This window comes from Rhinolophus hipposideros (assembly GCF_964194185.1).
Source record: "Rhinolophus hipposideros genome assembly, chromosome: 13".
Lineage (NCBI taxonomy): Eukaryota > Metazoa > Chordata > Mammalia > Chiroptera > Rhinolophidae > Rhinolophus > Rhinolophus hipposideros.
Window position 1 is genome coordinate 71,091,747 of NC_138059.1, and position 15,126 is coordinate 71,106,872.

General features: G+C 39.3%; 1 protein-coding gene and 1 long non-coding RNA gene across 3 annotated transcripts in view; one reads left to right on the forward strand and one right to left on the reverse strand.

Moving 5' to 3' along the window:
• ZBTB10 (zinc finger and BTB domain containing 10) overlaps window positions 1–10,521 on the forward strand; it is a gene marked incomplete at its 5' end in the record, with an annotated part of 30,174 nt that extends 19,653 nt beyond the window's left edge. Inside the window, 4 exons of one of the 2 annotated variants that reach the window (XM_081070721.1) lie at window positions 862–960; window positions 4,865–5,041; window positions 5,241–5,413; window positions 5,689–10,521. In XM_081070721.1, coding sequence (XP_080926847.1) covers window positions 862–960; window positions 4,865–5,041; window positions 5,241–5,413; window positions 5,689–5,994 — 755 coding nt within the window. In that variant the 3' untranslated portion in view covers window positions 5,995–10,521. The remainder of the gene's footprint in view (window positions 1–861; window positions 961–4,864; window positions 5,042–5,240; window positions 5,414–5,688) is intronic. The other variant, XM_081070722.1, reaches the window with a different exon arrangement.
• The window catches only part of LOC308506783, a 39,342-nt gene continuing 28,258 nt past the window's right edge, over window positions 4,043–15,126 (reverse strand). Inside the window, exon 3 of the long non-coding RNA XR_013994773.1 lies at window positions 4,043–6,025. This is a non-coding gene — a long non-coding RNA (uncharacterized lncRNA). The remainder of the gene's footprint in view (window positions 6,026–15,126) is intronic.

Consider the following 15,126-nt stretch of genomic DNA (forward strand, 5'->3'; position numbering starts at 1 on the left):
GCTAAGGAGTTTGAAGGCTCTCTTGACGGCTGTGTTTAACCATTGAAGATTTTCAGTGAAGGAGCAGCTTCACATTGATGTTTTAGGAAGCTCTCTCCGGCAGTGTTGTTGGGAAATGAGTAGAAGTGGGAGCACCACATTCTAGAAGCAAGGAGACCAAGAAACTGTTTCAGTGATTTACTGAGTAATCCAGGAGAGCGACAGGGCCTGAATGAGGGCAGTGCCTTGCACAGAATGTAAGGCTGGAACAGAGGAAACGGCAGCCAGCAGACCGGCACCAGCAGCACTTGTCTCCTCAGTGTGCCCGCGTGTTTTAAGCTGCCTCCCACACTCTTCCACAGTCCACGGTGAACTCAGGAAGAAACCTCTGTGCTATCTTCCTTTTCCAGTGTAGCTTTCGTTGATCTTTGCCACTTCTGAACTCATTCAGAAACAACACTAGTTTCCACATCGAGTGTCCCTAGTACTAGCAGTAACCGCTGGCTTTGGGTGCCACACAGCGTGACGGTAACACTTGGCTGGCATTACCTAATTACACTTCTGTATCAGATCTGGGATATAGGTGGGGCATACGAAGAAACAGACACAGGCGCACGGAGCCGGTAACAGAGGGAGCCGGAGGTCTAGCTCACCTGGCTCTCAAGCTCATGCCCACCCAGTACGCTGTCCTTACTCTTTGGGGCGCACTTACTCTCGTGGTCGAAACTGCTTCGGAGCCGCCCAGTGCTGAGGAGACACTCAATAGCTGCGGCTGGCCTTCTGTGTCGTCTGCGTCAGAAACGGTTGCAGGAGGGGGGCAGTGGTTTGGGGGACGGCTGTGCTGGGTTGTAACTCACAGATGACTCTACATCTCCTTTTCAGATCTGGACGGTGCTCTCCTCTCAGGCCCAGATTGTGATAGGAATGTAAACGCAAGTTTGTTGGCTGAAGCCAGCTCGGGTCAAGATGGAGGTGATGCTGGTAGGTACGGTAGGATAAGAGGATTTGAGAACGGGAACTGAGTGTCCCTGGGCATGTTTGTTAAAGACCTCCTGCAGTTTTCTGTCCCTTACAAGAGAGCGTTCCACGTAAATACTTTCAATCTGTGGTAGCCACGATTACGATAGGCTTATGAAGCTTGGTAAATACAAATGGATAGGTGTTTCTTTTTGGTTTGGGGGAGTTTTTAAAACTCTGAAATATCAACTGTAATTAAGTTAATAGCTGTGGCTTCCTGCTACTAGTATATAGATGGAACGAGAATGGTAATTAGCAGGATATTTGAATTAGCTTTGATGTGAAACAATAGTATGGTTGTCGATGGCTGTAGAGAACTTACTTGTCAATAGCAACATTTACATCAGCTATCCTTTGAGGAAGCGTCCTGCACATAAAGGCAGAATCCATGAATATGCGAAAGAATTACACAAGTACATCATGAGTAAATTAGAAAGGGAAAAGCTTTCTTTACAGAAGAATGCCAAGCTAATAAGTATAGAAGAATGATAGAATTGGAAAAATACAGATTTTGCAACCCCCGCAGGAAATAATTCAAGATCATCCATGGGTGGTTAAGCCACTGTGGATAAGCTTGTTCCATGATGACCGAGCGAAAGGCTGCTGCAATGGTCTGTTCGTAGGTTATTTCCGATTACAGAGGGAAAGAGCCATAAAGAGGTCCGATGGACAGTACCCTAACCAAATGATTACGCTTAGTAAGAGTAGTAAACGAACCTGAAATAACATGCCTCCCGACACATAGTGTCACTCACCTAGGTGGTATTCTTGCCAAAATCTTCATCCAAACCTACACAAATCCGGCTAGTCCAGGATTTGACGTTTCTTTCAGCGTTGATGGGGAAAGGGACAGTTAGGGGGACCCCTTAGAGCAAGCTGTAAGGAAGGCTTCTGAATACAGTATGCACTGACAAAAGTAAGCCAGAACTCTAAAGAAACCGCTTTAAGGTGGTTTCTCCTAACTGTTGAAAAGAATTTACAAAAAAGGTTTTCAAACTAGCTGTTTACAGATCAGACAGGCTGGATTTCGAGGACTTTTTCCTTGTACAGAAAGTCACTAATAGTGCAAGAGTATTTTATTACACTTGCTTTTTCGGTTTAGAAATCTGGTTCAAGAATGGGTTTAGTAGGGCTATGTGAATTCATATGTAAAATTTTAAATGTGTGCCCAGAAACGTTTTCAGTGGCGAGTGGTCCATATAATTAATTCATCTCATTCTCCAGAAAGTAAACGCTTGATATAGAGTCATTTCTTTTTAGGGGACATCTTAATCCATTAGTATTTGTGCAACTGAGCTCAGCCTTTGCCTTAGGATTTTGACTTGAAGAACATTGCTTTCTTCTTCGTTTGCCATTATGGACTAATGTGCCCAGAAGGGTATTATTGAACAGTAAACACAATTTTGAAGTAGATCTTTAATGACTTGAATGATCCTTCAGTGTATTGAATTACAAAGGAATACCTGTGTTCAAGCTGCTCTTATATTTCCTGTAAGGTATCTCTACTGGTTATAAGGATTTGGAGAAGTGAAACAAGTTTGGGACAAGGCTTTCTTAATTTGAATTACCATTTTGTATTCCAGAACGGTGTCTCTTGCCTGTTATCATGAATGTTTTTTATTATATCTTTACCGAAGGTTATTTGGAAAAACATGGAATTTCAAGTATTAAAAACCTTTAATTCTGAATCTTAGGTTATCAATTCATAAATTGTTTTAGGGCCATTCTTCTCTCTCTTATTTTATGTAGTGAATAGTACTTAGTTGAGGATAGCATATCTAACATGATTACTGATGGTTTTCAAGTATTTTGAGCAAGTCAAAAATACTATGTACTTATTAGCATTTGCCAGATACATTTATTCAGCAAATAATTGAGGGGTGTCTGTTTGGGACATTAGAAGTACAAAGTAAGACAGGCATAACCCGTGCTCTCTGTTTCGCACCAATTTAGACAAGAACTGTGAGTCACAGAGCTCAAACTTAATTTGGAAATGTGAAGCTTAAAATTGATATAATCACCTCACAGGCTCCCCCCACCCCCAGTCTCCGTCCCAGACATCGATATGGTGCTTCACTTTAGGGTTCTGAGAACTTTCCCCCAAATGGTAATACACTGTAGTCAAATTATAGATTCAGGGGGCTTTCCTAACATTAAAGAAGTGGGTGAATGTATTCCAAGTATAAAACAATTTACATTAATAATAATGGAGTGCAGTTTTTAAATACCAGAGAGACCTTTTTGCATCGTTGGGTATTGATACTTTGACCAAAGAAGAAATCTGAAGTTCTTTTAATTTTTAAGAGAGGCAATGTATCTGGCAAATAGATATAGGGAAATGGAATTCTTAGAAAACCCATTTTTGGCAGGCATTCTTTTCTAAAACCCACGGTGTCCAGGAAAGTTAATAAATTGTTGCACGAGTGAGCTATATATACAGCATGGAGAAGGGAGTGTTCCAGGCAGAGGAAAGAGTGGGTGCAGGGCCTTGCAGCAGGACAAACAGCACCGAGGCCAGGGCGATGGGAGCTGGGGCTAGAGCAGGGGGGGGTTTGGCTTGCACACAGCCTGGGGGTCTTGGTTGTTTACTGGGTGTGAGATGGTTAGTCCTTGCAGGCTTTTGAGCAGAGCAGTGCCAGACTCTGGCTTCAGGTTTTCAAAGAATCTCGCATTGCTGTGTTGAGGAGGCAAAACTCGGTGTGAGTTGGGACAACTCACACGATAGTTAAAGAAAATAACCCAGAGGCAGGAGTTGATGGTCAATTGGCATCGAGGGTAGCAATAGCCATGGAGGGTTCTGGATATAGTCACACTGCTAAAGGATTCCTACATACAAGGAATATTCAAGATGGAATTAAATCCAGAGAAGATAGGTCCTATTTCAGCTAGTCTGAAGATCCTCACGCATCGACTGTTCTACTTTCTGGGTTTTCATTTACTTGATGGACTTAAAGAGAGATTTTGGTGAACCCCCAACAGGGCGTTCATTTACCTTGCCCAAGTGTGTCTGAAACAACAAACAAGAGTCTAATAATGCAAGAACTTTCATTTGTAATTTCCGTGTATTTTTATTTTTCATCCTTAGTCCATTTTTCTATACCAATTATTCTTTAAACAAGATTATGATTGTTTTGGGGACCAAAGGAGACTGTCTTATTCCATAGCTGGACTTCAGGGTGACAGTCTCAAGTGACAGAATAGGAATAGCAACTATTAAGACAGAGTTTTGGGGGCCAGCCCAGTGGCTCTGGTGGCTGGAACTCCATGCTCCTAACGCCAAAGCAAAGGCTGCCGGTTTGATTCCCACATGGGCCAGTGGGCTCTCAACCACAGGTTGCTGGGCTGCACCTCCTGCAACTAACAACGGCAACTGGACCTGGAGCTGAGCTACACCCTCCACAGCTAAGATTGAAAGGACAACAACTTGACTTGGAAAAAGTCCTGGAAATACACACTGTTCCCCAATAAAAAAAAAAAAAAGTCCTGTTCCCCTTCCCCAATAAAAAAAAAAAAAAGACACAGGTCTGTTTGGATATGTTTGAAATACAATATTTAAAGAGGTAGTTTCATGTGCCCTCCACACACCATTAAATAGTATTCAGATTTATTTTACTGAACTTTGTTTTTTACTATGGTTGAATTGTATTTTAGTTTTCTATTTAAGATGCCTGCCAATTAGGGTATTATAATTGGGATAATAAAGTCTAAAGACATCTCAGTTTGAGACTAAGATGTAGAATTGTTTTATTTAGCTATTTTTTATTAAACCGTTCTATCATAACGCTTATGATACAAATATTTTTTTGATTCTATTAAGAAACATCTTTATTACCATTATTATATCAAAATAACTTTTCAATTGTATTAGGTACTTCACATGATTTCAAGTATGGCCTGATGCCTGGCCCTTCAAGTGATTTCAAGTATGGCTTGCTACCAGGTACTTCAAATGATTTCAAGTATGGATTGCTACCAGGTGCTTCAAACGATTTCAAGTATGGATTATTGCCTGAATCTTGGCCAAAACAAGAGACTTGGGAAAATGGCAAGTATTAGTCAACTAAACATCTACAGAATTTGTAAATAATTTTTAACAATTAAAAGCTTCCGTATTCTGAGATTTAGAAAACATCAGAGTCACGGCCCTATAACAGTCTCTGTTCTCAGGGATAGTAGATAAGCTTTTAATAGCAAGTTTTCTGCTTATATATAATAAGTGCTTTTTTTTTTTTAAATTTTCAAAGGTGAATCATCTCTAAACACGAACAAGTTAAAATGCCCTCACTGTACCTATGTAGCCAAATACAGACGAACACTAAAAAGACATTTGCTCATCCATACGGGAGTCAGATCCTTTAGCTGTGATATTTGTGGAAAACTGTTTACTCGCAGAGAGCATGTAAAAAGACATTCCCTGGTAAGTAACGTGAAATGTAACCGATCTTTGAGATAAACTACGTATGTCAGTGAAGTTTAAGGTATTTTAACACCGTTACCTGCAGTTTTAAGGAACCTTGATTATTAAATATATTGCCTTAAATAAAGAATGTGGTTGGTGAACTGATACTGAACTTCATATAGAAAACCAGTGGTACAGTCACTCATTGTTAAATGGGCGGTTTCATTTGAGTGGTTCGAATGCGTTGTGTTGTCTATACCATCCTTACATTGGATTTTCCCCCCTTCAATTAGGTGCATAAAAAGGATAAAAAATACAAATGTATGGTGTGTAAGAAGATCTTCATGTTAGCAGCCAGTGTTGGGATAAGACACGGATCTCGACGCTACGGTGTCTGTGTAGACTGTGCAGATAAGTCACAGCCAGGAGGGCAAGAAGGTATAGATCAGGGACAGGATGCAGCTTTCCCTCGGGACGAAGAGTATGAGGAGAACGAAGGAGGAGAAGCTGATGAAGAGCTGCCTGACGACGGCGACGACCAGAACGACCCGTCTCGGTGGGATGAAGCAGGAGACGTGTGTATGTCTCTCGGTGACTAACTGACCGACTGTACTCCTCCTGGATGCTGCACTGGGGCGTAAGATGAAGCGACAATTGGAGTTGTTGAACTCGAAGGCTTGCAAAATAATGGTACATGCTGGATGGTAGTTATGTTGCTGTGAAAACTGTAGGGTCAAAGCCTTATAGCAAAAAACGTTTTTTTTATATTTGCACAGGACTATAGAGCAAGCCACCTTGTGGTTGGATTACATGGGGTCCCCACATCTTCAGCCAGTTATCAAAGTCAAAATACTTTTTATTTATCGGATACACAGTAACTCTTTGGGTCCTATAACAGTAGGGTGCCTGTCCGTACAGTGCTGGCATTCATGTACCACTCGAACATGAATGAAGAAATCCATTTATGAGAAGACAGTGACAGCTGGCCCAATGACTCTGTCCATCAAACCACTCAGGCTAGTTTGTACTAGTAGAGTTTTGTTTCTATTTTTATTTTTATTAATTTTATTTTTTTTTAATACAGATTTTCAGTGAGGGGCCTTTTCAACCCCATTGGTTGTACTTTTCTGTATGTTCCATTTTAATTTGCTTCCTAAGTTAAACCAAGTCTCTTCTAGTCGTAGGTATTATTTCTCAGTTTTGTGCTGATGGGCATGTTTATAAGAACTGGAGAGGTAATTTATTGGAATGAACTAACTGACTTCCTCCATTCCCCCTTCCTTTTTGACATGAATTTTACTCCTTCACAAATGAAGAATGATGTTGCCGAGTTACCGTGGCGAAGTTGACAATACCACTAAATGATTATGATTTAGAAGTAACTTTCTCCTGCTGCTCTAATCTGATAAATGGTTACTATAAGACGTTTTCTGACATGGTGTGCGGTTGTAGGTATCTGTTACTTTGGCACTATTCTTGTTTGCCTCTTTATTTTTGCCAGTGTACTATACCTCAGTCCTATTTGAAAAGACAAATCTAATCGAAAGGAGACTTATTGAAACAATAAGTAAAATGATTTGTTTTATAATTTATCCTCCATGTCCAGTTTGGTTAGCTTGTTATGCAATATAAGTGAAATATCAGGTTTTTACTCTTGTGCCCTTTTATCATTAAAATTAACACAAAAATCGCATTCTCTTTTGTTTCATACTTACTGGGATATTGAGTGTTTTGAAATTATGATAGATAATTAAGTTAATTTATTGTTTTCAATTTCTTAAAGTCACTACACCTTGATATATAGTCTTTCTAGTAGTCACCATGATTCAACAATCTGCAAAAATCTTACACATAAAATACTGAGAGACTTTACAGTTTATTATACTAAATTCTTCAGGGTACAAGGGGTGATGTATTAAGTAGAAATTGTCAGATTTATATAGCCTGATGACAGATGAATTAGTTCATTGTTAAACTCACAGCATTTCACATAATATCAACATGCACAACATTTATCAGAAACATATTGTATATTATATAAGATTGAGGGATATCATATTTTCAGCTTTCTTTTAAATAGAAATTGAGTATATTTTCCTATTTTATATCAGGTAACTAAATTATGCTAGTCATGTGGGAAAAGTTGCAAAGTACACTTTGACAGACACAATTTTGGTGCTCCATCTGATCAAAGTTGAAATGTTGATCGTTTTTGAGAGACTTTCTCATTGTCTCTGATTTCAATAGAATAATGTTAGATATTGATGTTTCTGCTTGGATAAATCAGATATAAAATACAGTTACATGGTTAGATGCATCTTTTGTCACCTAAACTTTACTGTAGTTTCTACACAACTGTAAAACTGACATGAATAGTTTTGGTTTGATTTTGTTTAAGACTGAAGAGTACATCTTATTCTCAATGTTCTAGATAAATGAGTAAAATGTAGTTCTGGTGGGGTCCAAAGTAGACTTTAGTTGGGCAAAGATACTATGAATGAAAAAGTATTTTAAACGTAAAATGTTCTGCATTGTGAATATATGTAAGTATAGTATAAAGATTTCTTTCATCCCATTTATCCCCTTCCTTTAAAATAAACCATAGTTTACAATTCGTAGATCTGTCTATATATAAATATATATTAAAGAGAAAAGATATATATCTGAAAAATCACGTAAATCTGCTTTATTAGACTACAGTTCACTTATTGCATAGAAACTGGACTTGGCTTTACATTCTTAATGTACTTTTACTTTTCTTCAAGATATGAACTTACTCTAAGCTGAATTTTCCTTTACTACTTAAATCATTTATGTATATCTGGTAAATTATGACCAAATTTTTGTTAGATTGCATACAGTAAATTGAAATACACTTGGTACACTACAGGATTGTTGTGCTTTTGTTTTGGTTTTAGTTGGAAATAAGGTTGGATGTAGATGGCTTCTTACTGTTAATTTAAAATATTCTATAATTGTCCATTACCTTTTGTGTTGTGTTGTGACAGATTTGGCTATATTTTTAGTCAACTGAAATATGATACTTTAAATTTTTGTTTTTAGAAAGATAATCCAAAGGAAAAATGTTTATAACTCTTGACTATATTAGCCTCAGCCTATATAAAAATTTCTTCTTTAAAGTAAACATTTTACCAGAAACAGAATTGACAGGTTTTTCTACTTGCTGACTGCCTAACTTATTTTGTTCCATGATCTCGAGGGACTGCCTTTTCCTTCTAGATCTTTTTTTAAACAATAGTTTTAGTACTAAGGTATACTACTGGACGTTTCTATTTTTTTAAGTGTATTCTTTTTCTGACTTACAGTACAATTTCAGGAAGTTGCTAGATACTAAGAACTTATCATTGGTCTCAGAGATAACAATACTCATAATTTTGTCGGGGGGGGGGGCTGGCAGAATTACGTATTACACATTTGCTGAATTTTTCTCTTGTAACTTAATATTTTAAATGAAAAATATTTTAGAGCTTTTAATTTTAATGAAGGGGAAGAGTATATAAACTGTTTCTTTCCTAGTCTCTCTGTGGTAACAGACCTTCTCATCTAAGTCAAGATCATGCATTATTTCTTAGGGTTCTCAGACAGTTACTTCCATGTGGTCCTGACTTTGTCATTGTTATTGGCCCTCAGTTTTCACGTTCACTAGATGTTTTGCTAAGTTTTAGCATCCTAGCAATGAAGAGCTGAAAAAAGGAAAAACATTGTAAGAAGGGGAACTGAACAGTAGTGAGCAGCTTTGAGATTTGGGGGGGAAACACTGGCTTCCCTAGTGTTTCAGTAGAGCCACCCTGACGGAAAAGAGTGAGATGAATGAGTCAGTTTGTGTAAAGCGCTTGAACACTGTCTGGCCGTTGTTTAGTAGTAGACGTGAACCAGGAGGATAAGAAGAAAGGAGAAAAGGGGGGAAGAGGGAGAAAACTAGGAAATGAAAGGATCAGAGCCTGGAAACTTAAATTTAGTCTAAGGCCTGATGACTGGAGTAAAATAATATGAGGGGAAGTGTGATGGAAGATGGGTTTTAAAAGTCATAAATTTTAAAACTTGATAAGCTTTATTTATATTTTTAGGACTTTGTCAACGTAGAATGGAGAGTTTATTTTTCTGAATAAGGACTCCAAACGTTATTTTTCTTTTCTTTTTTTTTTTTTTAGTGCCTACATGTGCCATTGTGCTTTACATGGTTTTATCTAGTCCCCTGTAAGGTAGGTGCTATTGTCTCCATTTTAGAGAAGCGGCAAGACTCCCAAGCAACCCGCCTCCTCTGACCTGCCTAACGTAATACACCTGCTCAGGGGCAGAGCACTTTTAGGGGCTCTACTGCTGCCTCCTTAAACAACTTTTGTAGAATTTCAGCTCTTCAAAGGAGTCTGTCTATGGAGACTTATTTTCCCTAGAAAACAGCTATGTTAGGAATCTGAGTGTCAAATCCGTCCTCCTCCAAATATCCTTACTACTCGTTCCTCCTAATACAGCCGTTCTGTCGCCCGACTATAAGTAAGGTATCCAGCCTCAGTGTGGCACATGTACGAATTGGCTGTGGCATTTTCATTTTTAAAAGGATGATTTTTAAACGAAAAACTAGATGTGAGCCCCGTTCTTGTGCCGCTCAGTCACCCAGATCCTTAAACTTACAGATGGTACATAATATACGTGCTTAGAACTAACAGGTGGTTTTTCTTAGTCACTTTAGGATTTGAGATGAGAAGTTTTGTTCCTGCTGTACCCCTGCCTTCACGTGATCACGTAACATGTTAGGGATGAGCACACGTCAGCCCTGGGTTCGATGACGTGGGGTACGTAGTAGACTTGGAGTACACTGGCTATTGAGAACAAAATTTTGGGTTGAGGAGAGGGATGGTTGAGGCCATGACGAAATGGGAGAATCAGCATTTAAACACTGTAAACAAAAAGAACACTTTCTTCTGCCTGCTGTTTGTAAAAGCTCTTTGGGAAGATCTTTTACGAAGACCAATTTTTAATGTAATTTACCTACCTAGTATAAGTGTCCTAAGACATGTATGTAAACTTCCAAAACTGTTTTGTCTGTGTATTTAGAAAATACACAAGAGTCTTTATCAAACCTAAAAATATAAACTCGTGAGCACTAAACTGCTTCTGGCTTTGTGAATTTTGTTGACTCTGACATTTAATTCAGATCTTTCTGCATTTCAGGTGTACAAAATTAGGCTAACTGGGGTAGGGGAATACCTTTGTAAACTCTGACTTATGTATAATTCAAATATCATTGTACTTGAGGTTTACAAGTTTGTATGTTTTTATATGAAGTGCGTAAGTGACGCAAACTACCTCCTAGTACCGCCTGGATAGTTGTTTGAGTTACCAGCAGCGATTTGTAATCAGCCTGTCATGTTTCCTCATGATTCCCTTGGGGATTCTCTACAGGTTTTAGAAAACATTAAAGTATTTCCCCTGTAATTTACACTTGTGCATAATTTTGGAAATTTCAAGTCTTTGAAACTTTTAGTAATATGGAGAAGACATACTTAACTAGTATTTTTAGGTTTTTGTGGTGTTAGAACAAAGGAAATTACAGAATGACCAGATATTTAGGCTTTACTAAAGAAACGAGAGTTTTGATTTAGTTTGGAGAAGGGTGAATTAAAGGAGGGGGTGGGGTGCCCATATAGCATATAATGCCCAGTGTTTTTAACCTTGTAAGAAAACTGTCATGCAGCAGAATTAGATATATTTTATATGGTTCCAAGAGGTTAAGTTGGGACCACTTGGCTCACGGTTAAAAGGCAGTCTTTAATTGTCCAAAGATGACATGGGATAGTTTCAGAACAATACCAAATCTTCCACTGGAGATATTCTACATAAAGTGAAGGATTTACCTGACAAGCATTTTGGCTAAGGCAGTATTGAGCAAACATTTCTATATAAAGGTTTCTTTTGTTTTAAAATCTTCAGGGCATTATAGTTACCAGTTTTTTGTTCTGCTTCACTAAAAACATTGAAAAGATTATGTATGCATAAATATTTCGTGGTATTTTGACAACAGAAAGGGCACAGTTAAAATTTAGAAATCATGTTTCACTTTATGGAAAATGCTACTTGAGCTTCTTTTTTCCTTCTCAGTACCAATCATCATAGTCCAATGTGTGGAAGCTGGTATAGGAAATCTAATTATTGGATCTATGGTTAGACAAGGAAATTAAAGGGCCTTGAGGTCTTAGTCCGTCATGACTATCTTTCGCATTTTATACTAAAGAAGGAAATAAAAGAATGGATTCCAGCATAGCTTCAGTTAATTAAAGAGAATAAAGCAGGCTCACTAGACCCACGGTGCCTTACGTGCGATGAGTACTACCTTCTCACCATCAGCCATACACTTTTTTCTTTTATCCAACAAAAGCAAAGCTTGGCAATAAAATACGTAACTTCCAAGCATAATTAGGGAATTTTTAGAATCTTAGGGAAACATGCAAAAGACAAGCATCTTGGCACATGTCCCAACAGTTGGTGAGACAACAGTATATAAAACGGTTTCAAGAGAATTACGGAATTTAGGTTGACAGAAACTTGCAGAGTTTCTAATAAAGAATTGATTCCCAGAGAGGTTTCTACACTTTGCCATGGATTTTTGGATCCAGGGCTCCTGAACTTCCATTTTAATATTCTTTTCCCTATGTCAAACTCATGTAATAAATATTTCAGATCTGGGAAAACTTTGAAATTAGAGACTGCAGAGTATAGTCAAATATGATGCCTGGCAGGCACAGTGGGAACTCAAAATTATTTACTAAGCAAATGATTTAAAGACCTCGGTAACTTTCTTAAGGGTTTTGCCTATCTAATGGCATGTAACTATCAAGCTGATTTTGGTTAGAAGTAGGTTGTATGGCCAGGCACAGGACATGTGGGATCGTCCATCCTGGCCCCTTGGGGCCCTTTCCTCCAGTACACAGGTGACCATCCCCACAGACAGAATGACCAAACCCAACCTACAGCAGGCATCACTGTAGAGATCTCTGCAAGACTCGTGTGATATACTTTTTGTTTAACCACACCATCTCCATAATTCAGTATACTTAGTGACAAGATTAAGTATTAGCTGTTTACTGCAAAATCCTGGTTGTAGAATGACTGCTGTGGCCACCACTAACATGTACATGTCTAATTCTCAGTGTATCTGAGGAAGATGGGAAAACTTTGAAGAAAATCCTGTTGGAGTTTATTGCTTGATGGAGGGGAGAGTGTGGCAGTGCATTAATAAAGCCACTTGGAGCTGATGTCTTAGTTGCCGATAAGACTCTTGTATTTGTGAAGAGGCATGTTAGGTGTTGGCATTTAGGTTTCACCATGTGAAGGACAACAGGATTTATGTTACATGTCCATGTCCCCGTCCCCTGTCCTTGACTCATCCACTGGATTTTGGTGGCACGATTCCTAAGCTGGGAGAGTGGTATTTACATAAAGACGGGTGATTCTCCAGAGCAGGTTTTACCGCACTAATTTTTCAAGTAATCGTCACCTAAATCATTAAACAATTAGCTCATTCCAAAGAATGACAGAATTGGATCAGCCTCCAAGAAGAGGATGTGTCTAGGGCCTTAGCCTCATCTATGGCAAAGGAAATTTGAAGAAATTCTTTAAAGACCACGTAAACAACTAGAGTTTTATATATGTAGGTACTGTTTTCCTTTCATGGGCAATCTGAAATGTGCCTCCTTTTAGGATTTTATTTCATAGTGCGAGATGTGGATGAGAATCCTTACGTTGGTCTTCAGGAGGCCGCCTCTGAAGGCAGCTCAGGCACCATAGACTAGGGTTCTCAGGAATGTTTTTCACTTTCCCGTTCCCGAATCTCGAGAAAAGTTGGTCGGGAAATCGGAAAAATCAGCTCCTTGAACCCAGGTGGTTGGTAGTATGGGCCATCACTTTGTGGAAACGATACATCGTGGAGAACAGAAAATAGTTTGTATTTCGGGAACGGGAAAGCGAAAAAAATTGCTGAGAACGGGCGGGAATTCTGCCTAGAAACCCTACCACAGCTGGCCCTTCTTTGTTCACCACTGTGACTCACCACACTCAAGGGACGTCCCATTTCCAGCTACAGACCCTCTGCCTGTGATCGGACATGGAATCCACAGATATGTCTTACACATCTGTTTGTGAGGAGATGGGTTCCTGTGATGGGTAATGAGGTCACACTGTCCACCGTGTTCTCGGTTATTCTACTACAAGCCACGTGGGATGGGAAAAGATACAACATTAAATAAGCAGGGAGCTTTATAAAAAAAACAACACACTTCATTTCAGCAAGTCCGAAAAGCACGAGTATCTGGACAGGTGGGACGACCAAAAACGGTGCAGATTAAATTAAGCTAATGTATACACAGCACTTCGCATTGTCTCCCTTCAACATAATAAAAAGAATACTTTCACCTTGAAAATATATCTTAATAAAGTCTTTGGGGAGAAATTTGTTACCCATAGAATTTTTGCATGGACCTTAATGTTTTTGCCGTAACTGGCAAACAAAAATGTTTATATTAACCAGTTGTATCTTTTTAGGGGTAGGAATATATTATTTCTAGGTGCCTCCTAGCTCTGTCTCTCCTAGAATTAGACAAGCTCTTTTTTCAGAAAACCCATTTATGTACTCAGAAAAAGGACACCTTCACGGCGTGCCTACTGTGGACATGAGGGCATAGGTGAAGGGACTGAGACCTAGTGGGGTTTTCCTGGCCAGTAAAATGGTCAGAAACATCGCAGGCAGCTGGGTGAGGTGCCACGTATGTCCTGGGTGGGGAGGGGGGAGAGCATCACCTCCTCAAAGGATGAGACCACAAGCTTCCGAGTCCCCCCTCCCACGTTATTCTTAAGGAACGTGATAGCTGAAGTAGCTTCACTCCATTTTTATGTGACTTTTTAAGCACAGCTTAAAATCTCTTCATAACAAATATCTAATCAGTGTTTAAAATGCCAGTGATCTCACGCTCTGTGTGTGTGTGTGCGCGCGCGCATTTGCTTTTGGCCAGGATCCTAATGGTCCATAGTGGGAGTCAGCAAACTTTCTGTAGAGTGGAAGATAGTAAACGTGGGCCCTGAGGTCGCCATCACAACAACTCAACTTGTACCCAGAAAGAGCCACAGACAACATGCAAATGGATCACCTGGCTGGGTTCTGATAAGCCTTACAAGGTTAGGCGGTGGGCGCAGTTGGCTGAGCCCTGATCGCTCAGTTCACTCCCTCCATCTCCTCCCTTCTTGTCCTTGTAAAGTACATACATTGAAGAATGATGTGCCTTCTTAACATCAGTGAATTGTGTACTTTCCAGAATTAAGACTGGAGGAACAAGAGTCAGTACTTCGGTGGCACCATTTTAATGGAGAAGGATAAAAACCTTGCCCCCTCGGCTCTGATTAAACAATAAGACCTTCATAAAAATGCCGGTAACTACCATCCGAGGTGCCCTCCACCCTGGTTCCTAAATAAGGGAGCTAGAGAACACGTCTAATTCAGAAATACGTTTGGAGCCGAATAAGAGACTTTCACTTGATAAAAATACATACGTTTCTAATTACGCCCTTTCATTGCCGGTGTATCCTATGTTAAAAGGTCCTTCTACTTGACATCAGGCTTCCTCCTCCACTGAGCACTGACACTGACTTTCCAGAGCCTTTAGAAACTATTTGGGCGCCTTTCGTTAATATCTACATTCATTAAGGTGTCAGCAAACGAC